Source organism: Carcharodon carcharias, chromosome 12 (genome assembly GCF_017639515.1).
Source record: "Carcharodon carcharias isolate sCarCar2 chromosome 12, sCarCar2.pri, whole genome shotgun sequence".
In the NCBI taxonomy this organism is placed as follows: domain Eukaryota; kingdom Metazoa; phylum Chordata; class Chondrichthyes; order Lamniformes; family Lamnidae; genus Carcharodon; species Carcharodon carcharias.
Window position 1 is genome coordinate 25,996,997 of NC_054478.1, and position 21,172 is coordinate 26,018,168.

Below are 21,172 nucleotides of genomic sequence, written 5' to 3' on the forward strand. Positions count from 1 at the left end.
TGGTTGAGGGATGAATGCAAGGCCAGGACACCAGAAGAATCCTCCTCCTCTTCTTCAAAGAGGATTTCCATCTCTAGCTCAGAGAACCATCAGGACCCCTGTTTAATGCATCACCTGAAAAACAGGACCTCCGACACAGTGCAGCACTTCTCTAGACTAGGGAGGAGGAAAAAAATCCTTTCACAAACTGAGAGACCTGCAGCTTCTATATTCCACATTTTCCTACAGAAACTATTCAACATAAGATCAGAACTTTGATATTGCCCTATAGAAAAAAAACCTTTCCAAGTCATCAAACCTCTAGTTCTACGCCTGTAGCCTGCTGTTACCATTTAGTCAGCATCTGTTTTCAAATAATTAGAGCACCACAGCAACAGTAATTATATCGAATGAGAACTTGTGAACATTTGAGTTCCTCCTAAAGAGTAAAAATTAATCTAAACCAGTAAGGCTTCAAAGCTAGATTCAATCTATTCTTTTCTCAAAATAAGCTACTTGAAGCCAGGAAGATGTTACCATCTTCCTCCAAATAAAAGGTGCGGCTATGGGTACCCACATGGGTCCCAGTTATACCTGTCTCTTCATGGAGTATGTGAAGCATTCCTTATTTCAGTCCTATTCAGGGCCCCACCCACAACTCTTTTATCAGTACATCGATGACTGTTTCAGTGACACTTCATGCTCTCGTCCAAACCTGGAAAAATTTATCAGCTTTGCTTCCAATTTCCACCCCTCTATCACTTTCACATGGTCCATCTCCGACACTTCCCTTCCTTGACCTCTCTGTCTGCTTTCCTGGTGATAGACTGTCCACCAATATTCATTATAAGCCCACCAACTCCCACAGCTATCTTGACCACAGTTCCTCATATTCTGCTTCCTGTAAGGACTCCATCCCATTCTCTCAGTTCCTTCGCCCCCCGTTGCATCTGTTCCGATGATGCCACTTTCCAAAACAGTTCCTCTGACATGACTTCCTTCTCCCTTAACCGAGGTTTCCCACCCACTGTGGTTGACAGAGCCTTCAGCCATATCCAACCCACCTCCCGCACCTCTGCCCTCACACTTGCCCCTACGCCCTCACACTTGCCCCTCCCTCCCAGAACCACAATAGGGTCCTCCTTGTCCCCACTTTTCACCTCACCAGCCTCCGCATTCAAAGGATCATCCTCCATCAGTTCCACCAACTCCAGCATGATGTCACCACCAAATACATCTTCTCCTCACCACCACCACCCCCCTCCCCCCCTCACCCCTGTCAGTATTCTGTAGGGACCATTCCCTCCAGGACACCCTGGTCCACTCCTCCATCATCTCCAACAGCTTATCCACTTCTCATGGCACGTTCCCACGCAGTCGCAGAAGGTGCAACACATGCCCCTTTACCTCCTCCCTCCTCACCGCCCAAGGGCCCAAACACTCCTTTCAGGCAAAGCAATGCTTCAGTTGCACCTTCTTCAATTTAGTCTACTGCATCCGTTGCATCCAATGTGGTCTCCTCTACATTGGGGAGACCAAACGCAGACTGGGTGACCGCTTTGCGAAACACCTCCAGTCTGTCCGCAAGCATGATCCAAACCTTTCGGCCGCTTGCCATTTCAACACTCCACCCTGCTCTCATGCCCACATGTCCATCCTTGGCCTGCTGCAATGTTCCAGTGAAGCTCAATGCAAACTGGAGGAACAGCACCTCATCTTCTGATTAGGCACTTTACAGCCTTCCGGATGTAACATTGAGTTCAACAACTTTAGACCAGGAACTCTCTCCACCATCCTCACCCCCTTTTCTAAATCCCTTTTTTTTCTACATTCATGTTTACCTTTTATCCATTTTAATTTTAATTTTTATTCATTTATCCGTAGTTTTATCCCCTTTTTTTATCCCCCCCTTCTATCCCATTTTCTATCCTTTTTTCCCCACTGCTGCCCCCTCCCCTCACCCCATCCCCAAAAGGGCCAACTGTTACTTGTTCCATGATGTTCTTTCACACAGTGCTACCCTTGTTCTGCTCTTATCACATTCTGCTTTCTCACCTTTATGCCACTATCAGCACCTTTTTTAGCACTGACCACTACCATTAACAGTCCCTTTGTCCTTCAGTTCATGACTTCTTTGTCAATCCTTCCTTTTGCTGGCCTTCTATCCAGATCCACATGCCCCGCCCCCCTTAACAATATAAATATCATCACATTTCCACATCTCTTCAGCTTTGAAGAAGAGTCATACGGACTTGAATGTTAACTCTGTTTCTCTCCCTACAGATGCTGCCCGACCTGTTGAGTTTTTCCAGCATTTTCTGTTTTTGTTTCAGATGTTACCATGACCCTTACTTCAATCCTAGGTGCTTGATTTATGATTTCCCAGTAATTAAGTTGAAGATTGCCTCTCTCAATAAACTTGTAATAATCATTTCACCAGTTTCATTGTGGTGTGATCAACACATTAACGAAATGGAATGATGATTGCTGCTTCAAAACATGACAAAATAGTAATTTGCCTTTTCGCACAAGATTGTAACAGAACTCAGTGGGGGATAGATTCAACTGTAGCAAAACTTCCCTACTTTTATATTCTATTCCCCTTCCAATAAATGACAACATTCCTTTTGCCTTCCTAATCACTTGCACCTGCATACTAACTTTTTGTGATTCATGTATTAGGACACTCAGATCCCTCTGTCCCACAGAGTTCTACAGTCTCTCTGCATTTAAATAGTACGCTGCTTCTCTATTCTTCCTGTTAAAGTGGATAAGGTCACATTTTCCCACATTTTACTCCGTCTGCCAATTCTTTGCCCACTCACTTAACCTATCTATATCCCATTGCAGGTTCCTTATGTCCTCTTCAAAACTTGCTTTCCCACGTTGATACAAGTCATTGATATTGACTGTGAATAGTTGAGGCCCCAGCTCTGATCCCTGAGAGACTCCACTAGTTACAGCTTGCCAACCCGAAAATGATCCATTTATGTTGATTCCCTGCTTCCTGCTGGCTAAGCAAAGCCCCTACACCATAAGCTCTTATTTTGTGTTGTGACTTTTGATGTGACACCTTATCTAATGCCTTTTCAAAACCAAAGTACACACCATCCACAGGTTGCCCTTTATCCATGTTGCTTGTTACTTCCTCGAAGAATCCTAACAAATTAATCAGACATGATTTTCCTTTCATAAAATCATGTTAACTCTGCCTGGTTGCATTAAGACTTTCTGAGTGCCCTGCTATAACTTCCTTAATAATAGATTTTTGCACTTTCCCTATGATAGCTGTCTTGCTATCTGGCCTGTACTTTGCTGCTTTCTATCTCCCTCCTTTCTTGAATACATGTGTTACGTTCATTATTTTCCAATCTGATGGGACCTTCCCAGCATCTAGGGAGTTTTGGAAAATTACAGCCAATGCATCTACTTTCTCCACAACCATTTATTTTATGATCCTTGGATGAAGTCTGTCAGGTCCTGGAGACTTCTCAACCTTTAGTTCTAATAGCTTCCTCAGTACCCTTTCCCTGGTGATTGTAGTTATTTTAAGTTCCTTCCTCGGTTTTGCCTCATGATTTCCAAGTATTTATGGGATGCTATTTGTGCCTTCCACAGTGAAGACAGGCACAAAATACCTGCTCAATGCTTCCGCTATTTCCTTATTTCCCATTATTAATTCCCCAAACCCTAGACAATCTATTCTCACTTTAGTTACTCTTTTCCTTTTTAAATACCTACAGAAACTCTTAAAATCAGTTTTTATATTTCTAGCAAGCTTTTGCTCATTCTCTCATTTCTCCCTCGTTATTTTTGGTATTGGTGGACCGCAATAGCTTAGGGCTGGGACAGGGATAGACCTTGTTTTCTCAATTGGCAGAGTTTTGTGGCATTATGTATTGTAAAGATTGGACAGGGTAGAGAAGACAGGGTGGGGGGGGTGTGCTCGAAACAGTTTCTGGCAAGCTTCAAAAAGGGGCTGAAATATCACACGGTGACGTTTTGAAGAAACAGCACATAGGGCATTGCGCTGTTAAAGGTGCTGACCTTTAGAGATGTTCAGCAGGGATCCAGTCTGCCCTCAGCTGGAGGTAAAGGATCCCATCTTGTCACATAGAGGGAGGAGTAGAGAGTTTTCCTTGTTCCCTGGCCAATATTTATTCCTTAAACAACACCAATAAAACAGCTTATCTGATCATTTGTGGGGCCTTGTCTGAAAATTTGCTGCCTCATTTGCCTATTACAGCGTTCTATCTGATGATGTATACTGCAACTGAACAGCAACAGGTATTCAGTCCATGCAAAACATAACCCGTTAATTCTAGTCTGTCTAAAGCTCCTATTGTTCATGGGTCAATGGCTAACTGAAACACAGTGTGAAGCAAAAAGGATGAAGGTTAATAAGCCTGGAGAACGGAACAAGCATCTGGTCGATCAAACCTTTTTAATCCAGAGTCCATTTGTGACTAAGAGCAACCTAAACTTTAGAAACTAGATGAGTCCTTCCCACCGCTATCATTGAGTAACAGATGCTGGTTCATATGCTGGAAATCATTTTGGATGCTGGATCACGGATGCTGGAAAGCATTTTCTGTTTTTAGTCCATTTGTGATTTTTCTATTTTCTTCCACATCATCCAAAGACATGAAGCATTCTAACAGATCCTGATCATACTCCTTTTATCTCAAATTAGAGTATATGCTGTTTGTTGCCACTTTTTAGTCCAGTTACTAAAATAATCCTCATTCCATTTGCACTTTTTGCTATCTGTTCCACACACCTGAATCTTCAAATTATAAAATGGTTAATAGGAAGTGAAGAATTCCAAGGATTAAGGCTTGGGAGAATATATAAAACACACAGAGAAGAATGTAAGACAAACACTTACAAATATAGTTTATGTAACTTTAAGCTTTGATGGATACTGTAAAATGTAAATATTTGAGGCTAAATCCTAAAATGGAGAGACCCTGTTTCAATTCAAATTCTTCCATAATTACCTTTCTTGCAGAATGGTCCATCATAAGCAGAGGGGGTGCAGTTACATGAATAACCATTGTATTTCTCTATACATTGCCCTCCATTGTGGCATAGGTTTCCATAGCTGGTACAGTGTCCTGGACATCCTGGATTGACTCCAGGGGTCATTTTGGCCCGTTCCTCAAGGTCAAGATTCACCCCGTTCAATTGTAAAGCCCGAATGCATCCAAGGAATCCTTTCTGTCTTGAGGCCGTCCCTCCTGTAATTAAATGAATGGAAATTAGAACCTGGCTTCATTTTCTTTTAGTTCATCATTATGTATTTAGATAGTCAAAGGAAAGCAAATACAATTGGCCCCATGGCTGGTAGACGTTGCATTTTGTAGACTGTGAAACTAGGGGTCATGAATACAAAATGAAAAGCTCGAAGCGAGACTAGAAGCTAGATGAAATAAAAACAGAAAGTGCTGAGAAAATATGCAGATCTGGCAGCATCTGTGGAGAGAGAAACAGAGTTAACGTTTTGAGTCCAATATGACTCTTCTTCAGAACTTAAACTTTAGAAACTAGATGAATCCTTCTCACCACCATCACAGAGTAACAGACACTGGTTCAATTAATGCTTTTGAGCAAGAATTGGGTAAACATCCAGATTGGAATGAGATTAGGAGGCAGGAGGTTAAATATAGAAATAGATACTTCATGGGTTACAATCCAGTTGATCAGGGTTAAATAATGTAGGTTACAACTGCACAGATTCTGAGAGTTCATCAGATTTCCATCCACCTGTCGCCAGAGATACCGTACCCTAGAAGCACAGTGACTGGAGAATTTCTCATCACAGTATCTTTACAGTACGGATGGAGGCCATTCGGCCCATCGAGTTTGCGCTGGCTCTCTGAATGAGAATTCCACCTAGTCCCACTCCCCTGCCTTATCCCTGTAACCTTGCACATTTCTCTCTTTTCGGGTAGCAGCCCAATTCCAATCCAATATTTCTGTTGACTTACAAGGGTATTGTTTCTTTTTCTATACAGTTATAAAAATCAATAGGACTGTTTTCCTTTGCTTAGCTGAAACATCCAGTTGGAGTTTAAGACGGGGAGTCCCTCAGATTGGGTTAATTTTTTTTAAGTTTGAAAACTACGTTTGGATTTATGGTGCACAATTTCACACCATTATCTCAGGGATGAAGTTGAAATTTTAAGTGAAGTGTGAGCACTTTTTGTACGGGTTCTGTTGAATGAAAGTGGTCCACTGGGGGTAATGTCCTTTTGCCTTTCATCACAATAAAACTCATATTTTCTATCATTCCACTATTCCACCAGTCTATGGTACAGGATATGTTAAATTCTCTAATGGTAAAGACAGCTGCAGCATTGGCAGACAATTTTTATGTTTTCATCTGCACCACTATGCTCTACGATGAAAGTGGCCCCATGTGTCACTGGGTCTCTTGAAACCTAGCAAAAGACCACAACAATAGCATGTTCCAGACTGCAATGGCAGGCGGGTTTGGCACTATTCAACAACAGAAAATGCTGGAAAAGCTCAGCAGGTCTAACAGCATCTGTGGAGAGAAAGACAGAGTTAACATTTTGAGTCCATGTGACTCTTCTTCAGAGCTAAAGAGAAGTAAAAATGCGATGAAATTTATACTGTGTAAGAGGAGGGTGGAGTTGGTAAAGCTGAATAGAAGGACAGCGATAGGTGGAGGCAAAGGAGAGATTGCAAAAGATGTTATGAACAAAAGGACAAAGGCATGTTAATGGTAGTGGTACTGGCTAAAGGAGGTGCTAATGGTGGCATTAAGGTCAGAAAGCAGAATGTGGTAATAGCAGGACAAGAGTAAGCACTCTGGAAAGGACAACATGAACAAGTGATAGATGGCCGTAATGGGGGTGGGATGAGGGGAGGGGACGGTGGTGGGAAAAATGATCGAAAATAGGATAAAAGGTGGGAATAAAGCAATGAATAAAAATGAAAATAATAAAAATAAAAATAAGTGGATAAAAATAAAAATAAAAAAATAAAAATGAATCTTTAAAAAGGGGATAAAAAGAGGGGTGAGGATGGAGGAAAGAGTTCATGGTGTGAAGTTGTTGAACTCAATGTTAAGTCGGGAAGACGATAAAGGGCTTGATGGAAGATGAGGTGCTGTTCCTCCAGTTTGCGTTGGGCTTCACTGGAACCTTGCAGCAGGGCAAGGACGGACATGTGGGCATGAGGGCAGGGTGGAGTGTTGAAATGGCAAGCGACAGGGAGGTCTGGGTAATGCTTGCGGACAGACCGAAGGTGTTCTGCAAAGCGGTCACCCAGTCTGCATTTGGTCTCTGCAATAAACTGGAGGAACAGCAACTCATCTTTCGATTATGCACTTTGTAGCCTTCCAGACTTAACATTGATTTCAACAACTCCAGACCATAAACTCTCTCCTCCATCCTCAACCTTTTTTATCCCCTTTTCTCAATATTCATTTTTATTTTTTAATTTTTATCCACTTATTTGTATTTTTCTTTTCTCTTTATTGTTTAATCTCCTACTTCTATCCTATTTTCAATCTTTTTTCCCACCACCGTCCCCTCCCTCCACCTCCACTCCCACTAGGGCCATCTGTCACTTGTTCATGTTGTTCTTGCCAGAGTGATTACTCTTGTCCTGCTATTACCACATTCTGCTTTATTACCTTAATGCCACCATCAGCACCTCCTTTAGCCAGTACCACTACCATTAGCACCCCTTTGTCCTTTTGTTCATGACATCTTTGCCAATCTCTCCTTTGACTCTACCTATTGCTGGCTACCTATCCAGCTTCACCCCCTTACACAGTATAAATTTGACCATGTTTTTACTTCTCTTTAGTTCTGAAGAAGAGTCATACGGATTCGAAACGTTAACTCTGTCTTTCTCTCCACAGATGCTGTCAGACCTGCTGAGTTTTTCCAGCATTTTCTGTTTTTGTTTCAGATTTCCAGCATCCGCAGAATTTTGCTTTTATCTTGGCGCTATTCAAATTCTGCAGAAATGAGAATGCGGTCTAATAAGCTTCAGAAAGATAATTAGGTAACATGTTTCAACTTGACACATTCCGCTCGTGAGCCAAGGGTTGTGGGTTCAAGACCCACTCATGGATACTAAGGGCATAATCTAGATTGACTCTTCAAATGCAGTATTAAGGGAGTGCAACATTGCCAGATGCGCTACCCATTTGGAGATGATGCCAAATGATGTCAAACTGTGGTCTCATCTGGCCATTCGGGTATATGTGGAAAAAGGAATACTGGCACTCATCTTTCCTAAGAAGGAAAAGAAGCTGTCCTGGCAAGCTTTTGTACGTCAACCAACAGAATTTAATATGCCATTCACCTCACTTGCTGTTTGTGAAACCTGGCTGTTCACAAAACAGTTGACACTTTTGCCTCTACACCAGTGTATGGTGTAGTGACAGAACTAGTTCTGTCGAAGGGTCATGAGGACTCGAAACGTCAACTCTTTTCTTCTCTGCCGATGCTGCCAGACTTGCTGAGTTTTTCCAGGTAATTCTGTTTTTGTTTTGGATTTCCAGCATCCGCAGTTTTTTTTTTCCTCAATTTAGTGTGTCCAAATTGAACACAAGTAGGGCCTTATAATGTTTCATGCAGGAGACAAGGGTTGCAGCACACTGTTAAGCCATTACGATAAAATCCATTTGACAAGTGCAATTCCATCTCAGTCTCAGGAAGCAAAATTCATGTTATTCCATGTATTGAATGTAGTTTGTACAGGATGCAGCCACCGTTTGTGCAGAGGATGGAAAGGATAATTCAAAATTGTGAGAGGTGCTGATAGAAGGAATAAGGAGAATCTGCTGCCAATGGCAGGAGCATTGGTGGAAACATCGGAACAGGTTTAGCACCTCAAGTCTGTACTGTCATTCAGTGAAGGTCATGGATAATCTGTGACCAAGCTCCACATGCCACTTTTGCTACACACACCTCACATTTCTGGATGAAAAAAAAGTAATACATCTCAGATGTAAAATTAACAATTGACCTAGCAGTTGTATATTTTATTTCTGAGCAATGAATGACACTAGTTTCGAAGTATGTAATTCTTATTTACAATAGTTTTTAAAAAGAACTCCACACTCATTAAATATCTGCACTCATGCTTACAGCTCAGCTGCGAGTGGCTTGCAGAGAAAGACAGAGTTAACGTTTCAGGTCCTTACGGACTCGAAACGTTAACTCTGTCTTTCTCTCCACAGATGCTGTCAGACCTACTGAGTTTTTTTCAGCACTTTTTGTTTTTGTTTCAGAGTTCCAGGATCCGCAGTATTTTGCCTTTAATTTCGGGTGCCTCGTGTCTGTTTGATTTGTTCTATGTCCACACCCTAGGCTTAATCAATCAAACACAGTGAGCATGGATCAGTTACCCGACACACATAATCGAACACAAAACAATTGAACACGACACCCGCATCAACTATCATTTGTGGAAGAGTTCCAAACCTCAAACATCATTTGTGTGTAGAGGTGCTTCCTAATGAGAAACTAGGGAACAAGGGACTGTTATGGCACTATGAGCACCTTTTTTTTATTCTTTACCACTACTGTTAACATTCCCTTTGTCTTGTGTCCATAACACCTTTGTCAATCTCTCCTTAGCTCCCACCTATCCCTGACCTTCTATCTTGCTCCACCCCCTCTTAAACAGTATAAAATCCATCACGTTTCTACTTCTCTTTAGCTCTGAAGAAGAGTTATACGGACTCGAAATGTTAACACTGTTTCTCTCTCTACGGATGTTGCCAGACCTGCTGAGTTTTTCCAGCATCTTTATCTTTATTTTATATTAGGGATTTAGCATAATTTGCAAAAGAACCACAGGGGAGATAAAGAGAATTTTTTCATGCAGTGAATTTTTATTACCTGGATTGCACAGCCTGAAAGTTAATGTAAACATATTCAATAGCATCTTTCAAAGGGGAATTAAATATATACATGAAGGGGAAAAAATGCACCACTATGGGGAAAGAGGAGTGGGATTTATTGGATGGGCCAAATGGCCTTCATCTGTGCATTATGATTCTATGATGTACATTGTTTATTATTACTGTTGAATCTAGTAACCAGTTCACCTGATAGGGTTACTTCTAATGGTGAAAGTACAAGTGGGAGAACAATTCAAAGGCATCAGCATTGCAGATGTACAGGCACATGCCATAAACAATATGCCAAGGTACAGAAACTCTCTCTAGGAGATGGTTTCATTCAGCATCTCCACTGGAAGTAAGTTCTGTGCCACTTGCTTTGAGACCAACATTGTGGCAGTGGGGGAGTATGGGAGGTGCATGGGAGAGGTCGGGTGTAAAGGGATGGGTGGTTCAATTAATAAATATGTGAAACAAAAACAGAAGTTGCTGGAAAAACTCAGCAGGTCTGACAGCATCTGTGGAGAGAAAGACAGAGTTAACATTTCGAGTCCATATGACTCTTCTTCAGAACTTCAGTAAGTATGTGAAACCTGACACCTAACCTGCCACTGACATGCCGGCTTCCTGTTTAACTGTGGGAGGTTCAGGGGCATCAGAGTAACCTGAGCTGAAAAAGTCAGTCTGTGATTTGGGGAGACAGTGGCTTGGTAGTGATGTCACTGTACTAGTAATCCAGAAGACAAGGCTAATGCTCCAAGGACAAGGGTTCAAATCCCACCATGGCAGCTGGTGGGATTTAAATTCAATTAATAAATTCTAGAAGATAAAGCTAGTCTCAGTAATGATGACCATGAAGCTATCATCGATTATCATAAAAACCTATCTGGTTCATTAATTCCCTTTAGGGAAGGTAATCTGCCAGCCTTACCTGGTCTGGCCTACACGTGACTCCAGGTCCACAGCAATGTGGTTAATTCTAAACTGCCCTCTGAAATGGTGCAAGTCACTCAGTTCAAGGGCAATTAGGGACGGGCAACAAATTCTGGCCTTGCCAGTGACACCATATCCCATGAAAGAATAAATCAAAAAAAACAATAAACAAGGTTCTGCTCCTCAAACTTCAGCAGCCATTTGAATTTAACGCTGGCTGGCCAGGATTCCTACAGCTTGGAAAATCCAGCTACTGGACGGATACAGGAGCAGCTGAATCCAGCAGCTTCCTAGAGAACTGCCTGGGGACCAGGCAAAGAAGTGCATATATCCCACCGATTGCTCAAGCAAATCTTCCATCAGAATCTGTAATCTACTGCATACCGCCCCCTCCAACCTCACAACCTCCTCACAATCAAACCCTCACCTTGTGATCTTAAAATCCTCTTCAATCTTCAAAGCGCCTCCCCCACACCCCCCATACTATCATCAGCCTCTCTTGTGATCTTCAGGCACCACCACCAACACCACCCCCCCCCCCCCCCCCCCCCCCCCCCCCCCCCCCACAACCCGCTACCTTCAGGCTATCTGCGATCTTCAGATCCCGCCCTGAGATCTCCAGACCTTGCCCAAGATCATCCTCCCCTACCACAAACATTCCCTCCCTCCTCACTGCTGTATTCCTAGTATCCCCCAGCATCCATCATGTTCCAATCTTATCCTATTCCCGGGTTAAATCTAGCAGGCCTTCGGATTCTCAGGATTTCAGGTTTCCCGGATGCAGACACAGGAGCCCTCACCACCCCTCCAACTGATCCCTCCCCAACTTCCCGTAAATACTGGGGCCTTGGATTCTGACTGTCAGCTTCAGAAACAGAAATGAACGGAGTGGACGATCACGGACTGATTTCATGCCACCGTGAAACCAATGGCGCCATATTGTCTGTTCACACCACTGAATAACCCGATGCCGGCAGGCAAAGAAAATCCTGGCCCTCGTGGCATTGTCATGAAGATGTGCTTCATGCCAAATAGTGATTTTTAATCTACAAGTTGGCAACCTCCATTGAACTTTTAAAAGCAGACATTTTAAAAGCACAGACTAAGGTGACTTGAACTCACAGTCCAAGATGGCTAACCCCAATTTGCATTATTATACATTCCACATTCCAATTCATTGGAGTGGAGTCAGCTCATCTGCAAAACCTATTAAAGAAATGACTTCAGAAGAGTGTGAAGGACTCACATCTCCGGTCTTATTATCAGGGCATCTAAGGCAATCACCTGAGGTATTCAACTGTTGGAGGCAGGACATTAAGACTAATCACTTGGACAATGGGACCTTGAGTAGGTTAGCTTTCAGACATGGAATAAATCAATCAAGTCACCTTTGGAATGCATGAACATTGTCTTTTTTCTAAATCCCCCTGGCAATTAGAGAAGGAAGGTCACATGAAAAGCCAATCCGAGTATATTTTAAGTACATGCTTTCTCAGCAGAACTGAGAACAAGCATCTTAGGGAGAAGAATTAAGAAGGGTTGCTCCTGCCTTCGTTTTTCTCCAACTGACCTGCTAAGATTCAAGCCCTGTTTGCTGAGTGTGATCATCCTGCAGACAGAGATTTCTTAAAAAAATCCAAACCAGCACTAATCTCTCCTGAAGAACAGCCAGAACAATTGCTTATATCTTAAACTGGAAGCATCAAATTCAGCTTGATGCCAGCCTGGTCCCCAGACTCCAGACTGTATACTCTTTTATATTTTTACGGACTCTACTTTGGCCAACCAATCCTTTCTGACTCTTTAATCTGTATCTGTGGCCAGGATTTTCCAGTCCCTCAGGCTGGTGTGATTTTCCAGCCCTGCCGAAGTCAACGGACTTTTGGGCAGCGTGCTACATTTTATACCCATACCCCTGCTACGATGGGGCCATAAAATCCTACCATGCGTGCGTGCGTGCGTGTGTGTGTGTGTGTGTGTGCGCGTGTGTGTGCATATGTGTATGCATGTGTGTGTGCATGTGTGTGTGTGTGTGGGTGTGTGTGCGCAAGTCAATGCATATTTTGTTATTTTACTTAGTTGGGTTTAAATATAATGAAGCTAACCTTTTCCTTTGTTAAACTCAAAAAAAAAATCTGTCCTATTGGTTCTTTTAGGAACAGCACATAAGCAGTTAAGTACGCACTGAATTGCCCTGTAAAAGCTTGTCAAACAAAAAAAATACTACACCTTAACCCCCTCCCATGGCATCTTCCCATGCAACTGCAGAAGGTGCAACACCTGCCCCTTTACTTCCTCTCTCCTCACCATCCAAGGGCCCAAACACTCCTTTCAATTGAAGTAGCATTTCACTTGCACTTCCCTCAATTTAGTCTACTGCATTCGTTGCTCCCAATGCGGTTTCCTCTACATTGGAGAGGCCAAACGCAGACTGGGTGACCGCTTTGCAGAACACCTTCAGTCTGTCCCCAAGCATGATGCAGACCTCCCTGTCGCTTGCCATTTCAACACACCACCCTGCTCTCATGCCCACTTGTCCGTCCTTGGCCTGCTGCATTGTTCCAGTGAAGCTCAACGCAAACTGGAGGAACAGCACCTCACCTTCCGGCTAGGCACTTTACAGCCTTCCGGACTGAATATTGAGTTCAACAATTTTAGATCTTGAACTCTCTCCTCCATCCCCACCCCCTTTCTGATCCCCCTTTTATTTTCCAATAATTTATATAGATTTTTCTTTTCCCACCTATTTCCATTATTTTTAAATGTATTTCTATCCATTGTTTTATCTCTACCTTTCAGCCTATTTCGATCCCTTCCCTTCATCCCACCCCACCCCCACTAAGGCTATCTGTACCTTGCTCATCCTGCTTTCTACCCTTAATTAGCACATTCCTTTCGATAATATCACCACCGTCAACACCTCTTTGTCCTTTTGTCTATGACATCTTTTGGTTATCTCCACCTATCACTGGTCCTCTATCCAGCTCTACCTGTCCCACCCCCACTCCCACCCCCCCTTAAACCAGCTTATGTTTCACCTCTTTTCTATTTTTACTTAGTTCTGTTGAAGAGTCATACAGACTCGAAACATTAACTGTGTTCCTCTCCGCAGATGCTGCCAGACCTGCTGAGTTTTTCCAGGTATTTTTATTTTTGTTTTGGATTTCCAGAATCCGCAGTTTCTTGCTTTTATATTAAAAAAAGAGCTATTGTGGTCAAACGAGGAAAGGGCAAAGAGGGGAGTCCTCTGACCCCTCCTCACCTGGCTGTAACAACATTCACCAGCAGGTCAAGGGCGAGCTTGGCGAGGTTAATGGTAGAGCAGCGTCAACCATCAAGCAACTTGTGGAGATTAGCAATTCACAGGCGTCTGTATTTACAGGTTGCTGGATGCTGGATACACATTGTTAATAATGAGCACCATTAAACTCATCATTATTTTGGAAACTAATTCTAAACTTTCATGTTAACGACGCCTCAGCTCTCCTATCTTAAAGAGCAGATTCTCAACAAACCACAATAAGATGTACACATTGTAAATTGTTGCTGTTGCTTGATACCTTGTGTAGGATACTGCAGTATGGATAAACAAAGTATTCCCACTAGATGGTGCTTCACTCCTTTGATAGAAATAAGTACAAAGAAAATGGTTACCTTAAAAAAATGCTTGTATTTATAAAGCATCTTTCACCATCAGGACATCCCAAGGCATTACACAGCTGATGAAGTATTTGAAGTGCGTCACTGTTGTAATTTAGGAAACACTACAACCAATTTATGTGCAAAGTCCTAAGCACAAACAGCATGAAACAATGACCAAATGAGTCTATTTTACTGATAAAAGCAAAAAATCCCAGATGCTGGAAATCCAAAACAAAAACAAAAATACCTGGAAAAACTCAGCAGGTCTGACAGCATCTGCGGAGAGGAGCACAGTTAAGGTTTCGAGTCCATATGACTCTTCAACAGGACTAAGAAAAAATAGAAAAGAGGTGAAATATAAGATGGTTTAAGGGGGGTGGGGGGGAACAGATAGAGCTGGATAGAGGGCCAGTGATAGGTGGAGATTGTCAAAAGATGTCATAGACAAAAGGACAAAGAGGTGTTGAAGGTGGTGATATTATCTAAAGGAATGTGCTAATTGAGGGTAGAAAGCAGGATGAGCAAGTTACAGAGAGCCCTAGTGGGGGTGGGGTGGGGGGAAGGGATCAAAATAGGCTAAAAGGTAGAGATACAACAATGGATGGAAATACATTTAAAAATAATGGAAATAGATGGGAAAAGAAAAATATATTTAAATTATTGGAAAAAGGGTTTTTATTTTAGTGATGTTGGTTGTGGGATAAATGTTTGCCGGAACACCAGGGAAAATTTCCCTGCGCGCCGCCTGGTCCTTGACGTCCAACTGAGAGGACATCCCTTCCAAAGGACAGCATTTTGAACAATGGCAGTACACCCTTAGTACCGCACTGGAGTGTCAGCATAGACTCTGTGCTAAAGTCTCTGGAGTGGGACAACCTTCTGACTCAGAGGTGAGAGGTTTACCACTGAGCCACAGCTGACGCATGTGCAGTGATGAGGAATTGTGTCTCTCTTCTATTAAAAAAGACACAAAACAGTCAATTTAGCCCCATGAAAATGGGAGAAGCTCCTGATGCTTTTGGTTGATGGATAAAGGTCAAAGCAGGTCTTGGGAGAAGTGCAAAAGCAATGCACTTGCAATCGTTTTGACATCCTCTTCTGAAGCTGCTGACAATTGCTCCTGCTGCTTCAACCATTGGCCATTCTCAATCTGCGGTTCTGGAATAGTGAATGGCATCGGGCCACGTTGCCATAATGGGTGTCAAAACCGACTCAAGTCCTGCCCTCACCCCCACATCCAGACTTATCAGCAGCGGCTGCAGAACCATGAGTCCTGGTTCAGAGAGGACAATTTTCTCCAGGGGTGAGCCATGTTGGGATGGCTCCTCGACGCAGTCCCGCCACTGAGGAAGCTTCCCAGCAGCAGAACCGGCTGTGAATGGGCTTCCCAATGAACGGAGGGAGGCAACAGGTTTAAATAATGAAATGCAATATTCAAGGAGCTTGCAGGCAGGCGGGGCCACCACTGGGGGCCATCTAGAGAGGCCTATCTGCTTGGCCCCTCTGATTTTTAGTTTTTAATTTACCTCTCCATTCTCCAGGCTGCCTCAGGAGTAGGCCACTCAGCCGCTCGAGCCTTCTCTACCATTCCATAAGATTATGGCTGATCTGAATGTAACTTTCAACCCCACATTCCGGCCTACCCCCGATAACCTTTCACCCCCCTTGTTAATCAAGAATCTATCTAGGTCTGCCTTAAAAATATTCAAAGACTCTGCTTCCACCACCTTTTGAGGAAGGGACTTCCAAAGACTCACAACCCTCTGAGTGAAAAAAAAATTCCCCACACCTCTGTCTTAAATGAGCGACCCCTTATTTTTAAACAGCGACCCTTAGTTCTAGATTAGAAAGATGCCTCAGGGAAAATGACTAAGCAACGGCTAACCACGGGCAGCAAGTGCAGGCTCAGGACCCCCCATCTTGCCTGAGGGTCCCAAAGTCCATGGGGAAATCCAGCCATAGTTTCCATCATAGCACAGGCAAGTTGTCGCATCTGAACTGATTAGGCTAGTTGGCTGACCTAAACCCAGAGTTCAAATTTAGGTCCTCCTGCATTCATAATAAAAGATTGGCTGGATCACAATGTAATCAATGGGATATTCCGTTCTTGGTAAAGAAATGTGCACAGTAAGTGTTGTAGACAGGAGCAGAAAATTACAAAGTGACATTGATTGATTAAGTGAAGATTCTGGCAGATAGATTTCAACACAGGTACTTGTGGACCAAAAAACGACAGATCCATGTATTTTCCAAATGCTGAAAAGTTGAAAAGCAAGGAATACCGGAGGGCCAAAAAGGTTTAGGGGTCCACATACACAGGTCACTAAAAAGTAGTCGCAGGTACAAAAAATAATGCGAACTAAGGAACGTTAGTCCTTCTAAATTAAAGGCTAGAGTACAAAAGAGAGGAAAGTTATGCTACAGCTACACAAAGACATGGTTGGACCACATACGGAGCACTAGCTACTGTTATTGTCCCAACACTTTAGAAAGGATATGTTGACCTGCAAAGGACAGCAAGGCAGCTTCGCCAGAATGCTGCTGGGCTATCAAGTGTTAGATTATGAGCAGAGATATAAAGTAGGCTTTTATCCCCTGAATTATAAAGGATTAAGGGGTGATTTGATTCAGGCAGAACGGATATCTTTCTGCTGCTGGGGACGTAAATGACAGAGTGGCGCAACTTTCAAATCAAAGGCAGGCCATTCAGAAGAGAAAAAAGCAAAATACTGCAGAAATCTGAAATGAAAACAGAAAAATTCAGCAGGCCTGGCAGCATCTGTGGAGAGACTTACGACTCGAAACATTAATTCTGTTTCTCTCTCCACAAATGCTGCCAGACCCGCTGAGCTTTTCCAGCATTCAGATGTGAAGTTAAGAAACACTCCTACATGCAAAGGGTGGTAGAAGTGTGGGAGGTCTCGCACAGAAAAATCAGCAAAATTAATCATTTGAAATCTGCTCACCAAGGGCATTAAAGTTTTTTATGTCTTGGGTAAATGAGTTGGTTGAACAACCGAACTCTAACTGCATGCCTTCCTATGTTCTCATCAATTGCTGCTGCGATAACAGGAGAGACAGATGTAAGAATAGACAGTGATGGTTTATTGAGACATCAGATCATACGAGCTCACTCAGAAACCTCCAGAATTAGACATTTTTTTAATTCATTCATGGGATGTGGGTGTCACTGGCTAGGCCAGCATTTGTTACCCATTCCTCATTGCCCTTGCCCTTGATCAGAGGGCATTTAAGAGTCAACCATATTGCTGTGGGTCTGGAGTCACATGTAGGCCAGGCCAGGTAAGACAACAGATTTCCTTCCCTATAGGACATTAGTGAACCAGGTAGGGTTTTTGCAACAATCGACAAGGGGTTCACGGTTATCATTAGACTTTTAATTCCAGATTTTTATTGAATTCAAATTCCACCATCTGCTGTGGCAAGATTCAAACCCAGGTCCCCAGAGCATTACAAAAACAAAAATACCTGGAAAAACTCAGCAGGTCTGACAGCATCTGCGGAGAGGAACACAGTTAACATTTCTAGTCTGTATGACTCTTCAACAGAACTAAGGAAAAATTGAAAAGAGGTGCAATATAAGCTGGTTTAAGGGGGGGATGGGACAGGTAGAGCTAGATAGAGGGCCAGTGATAGGTGGAGATAGCCAAAAGATGTCATAGACAAAAGGACAAAGAGGTGTTGAAGGTGGTGATATTATCTAAGGAATGTGATAATAGGTGACATTAAGAGTAGAAAGCAGGACAAGCAAGGTGCAGATAGCCCTAGTGGAGGTGGGGTGGGGGGAAGGGATCAAAATAGGCTAAAAGGTAGAGATAAAACAATGGATGGAAATACATTTAAAAATAATGGAAATAGGTGGGAAAAGAAAAATCTATATAAATTATTGGAAAAAAGGGGGATCGGAAAATGGGTGGGGATCGAGGAGAGAGTTCATGATCTAAAATTGTTGAACTCAATATTCAGTCTGGAAAGCTGTAAAGTGCCTAGTTGGAAGATGAGGTGCTGTTCCTCCAGTTTGCGTTGAGCTTCACTGGAAAAATGCAGCAGGCCAAGGATGGACATGTGGGCATGAGAGCAGGGTGGAGTGTTGAAATGGCAAGCAATAGGGAGGTCTGGGTCATGCTTGCGGACAAACTAAAGCTGTTCCGCAAAGCGGTCACCCAGTCTGCGTTTGGTCTCTCCAATGTAGAGAATTACCCTGAGATCACCCAGAGCATTACCCTGGGTCTCTGGATTACTAGTCCAGTGACAATATCACTACACCATCACCTCCCCAGAACTTACCATTCCCAGTTATCCACGCTGTACAGTGATTCATCAGTGCTATCACATGATCAGTGTACACTTGCATTCTCCTCAAGGGACAAGGTATCTCACTTTACCACAAAGGTATTTGGAGCAAAGGTGGATGGAGTTAGGATACAGATCTACCATGGTCTCATTGAATGGGTGAACAAGCTTTAGGGGCCAAATGGCCTACTACTGTTATGATTTTCCCATTCCAACAGAACCTTAAACAAACATGTAAATGGATTTTCAATTATGACACATCACTGCAGACTGTGAAGTATTATTTCAGCTGCATGGAAATAAATATTTTAAAGCTCAGCTCAATTCGCAGTTATAATGAATAAATCATGCAATATCATGTCATTATGAATCACTCTCATAGCTCTAACAAGTTGTGCAAGTGAAAATGCAGTTTGAGACTGGCTCTAGGGAGTGGTGGGAAATAATCTCTGGTGGCTATGGTGTTGGAACGTCAAGGATGCTTAGTGAAGAATCACTGCGACTTGCATTAAGCTTGTGAATTCAAGAGCTGCATCCTTTATCTAGATGCTTACATCAACTAAATATTACCTGAGCCTCTTTCTGTCTACATATAAACCTGTGCTAATATTGAGATTTCCTCAAGGGAGCTTATTCAAGTTTGTCATTTGGTCATGCTAATGCATGATTAACTTGAATTCTGTCATGTTATATGATGGCAATCCTTCTCTCACCTTGAGCCTCCATTTTCTTTCTCTCTCTATGAGGAGTTACCTTTCTCTTTTCTGGTTATGATCATGGCAGGTACTCTTCTAGATTACACATAGAAACACAAGAATGTACAAGGCCAGAAAATAGCCCGTCTGGATGCTCCCAGTGTTTAGGAAATGGGTGATCCACAATAGCTCTCACACCTTTGACCAAATTTTGAATCTCCCTTCGAAAGTTATTTTATCCATCTACCATCCTCATAATAAGCCTTTTTCTCTTGTTTCTTATAGGCTCTTATTGTGCATTCACCTTTTTTTTCAATCCTCTACTCTCGCTGAGCTGTAATATTTCCTCTGACTCTAAAGTTAAGAGATGTCCTGCTGAACGTTTTCAAGATCTTGACCTTGGTTGTGACCGAATGTTTCCATCAGTCTGCAAGATGGTACCACGAGGTAACAAATTTCAGATAATCAGAAAATAATAAACGGGGTTAGAAAAAAACTTTTGTGTTATATTAATGACTTGGGCTTGTATATACCGGACATAACTTTAAAATGTGTAGTCGATATGAAATTCTGAAATGGAGGACACAGTGACAGTCTTCAGGAGGATTGGTCAGACCTATAACAAGTGAAATTTAACAGGAAGAAATGAGAAATGATACATGTTGATAGAGCGAAAGAGGAGAGGCAAAATAGATTAAATAGTGCAAATGTGAAAGGGAGCAGGAGCAGAAAAACTGTGAGGCTGTAATCACTTTCGGAGTGCAGTGACTGTTGACATGTGGGGATGCTGTAATGTAGGAGAGGCAGCAGCCGATTTGTACTCAGCAAACTCCCACAAATAGCAACAAGATAATGATCAGACATCCTGTCTTTAGTGATGTTGGTTGAGGAATAAATATTAGCTGGGACTCTGGGGATAACTGCCCTGCTCTTCTATGAAATAGTGTCATGGGATCTTTTATGTCCACCTGAGCAGGCAGATGGGGCCTTAACATCACATCCAAAGGAAAAAGGGTTATTCAGTGAGACAGAGAGGTATGTTGAACATGAGTTGATTCACACAGGTAAGGATTTCAGTGATTATCAGTGATGATCCATTGCATCCATGTGACTTGGATAATACCTTTGAGTCTTTTAGTGATCGAGTTATGGATGTTAGAAGAAAATAGTTTTTTTCCCCTGTGGTCTGCCCTGACCCTGTCCACCTCATTTTACAAAATGCATTTGGCTAATTCTTTACTCGAGCATGATGTGATGTTGTATCAAGTAACAAAGACCACTTACTGAATAACTCATGAGCCAACAAGAGACAGGAACATTTTCTGTGTTGTATTCATAATATCTTTTCATTAAGAGTGTTATGAAAAATGAAAGACTTGCATGAATACAGCATCAATTATGTGCACAGCAAACTCCCACAAATAGCAATATATTAATGTCCAGATAATTTTGTTTTTGGGATGTTGATTGGGAGATAAGTATTAGCCCCCAGCTCTTCTTTGAAGTAGGGCCATGGGATCTTTTATATCCACCAACAGGGCATTGGTTTAACATCTAATCTGAAAGGTGGCACCTCAGGCAATGCAGCATTCCTTCAGTATTTCACTGAAGTGTCAACCTGGATTTTTGTGTTCAATCCTGGAATGGGATTTGAACAGGGTACCTTGTGACTCAGGGGCAAGACTGTTACCAAATGAGCCACAGCTGAAGAACTGTA

The 21,172-nt window shown here is 42.5% G+C and overlaps 1 protein-coding gene across 1 annotated transcript in view; it reads right to left on the reverse strand.

Annotated features, from left to right (window-relative positions):
* Positions 1 to 21,172, reverse strand: part of LOC121284659 (contactin-associated protein-like 5) — a 1,009,875-nt gene that overhangs the window by 141,399 nt on the left and 847,304 nt on the right. Inside the window, exon 18 of the mRNA XM_041200217.1 lies at positions 4,980 to 5,219. Within this exon, the coding sequence (XP_041056151.1) occupies positions 4,980 to 5,219 (240 nt within the window). The remainder of the gene's footprint in view (positions 1 to 4,979; positions 5,220 to 21,172) is intronic.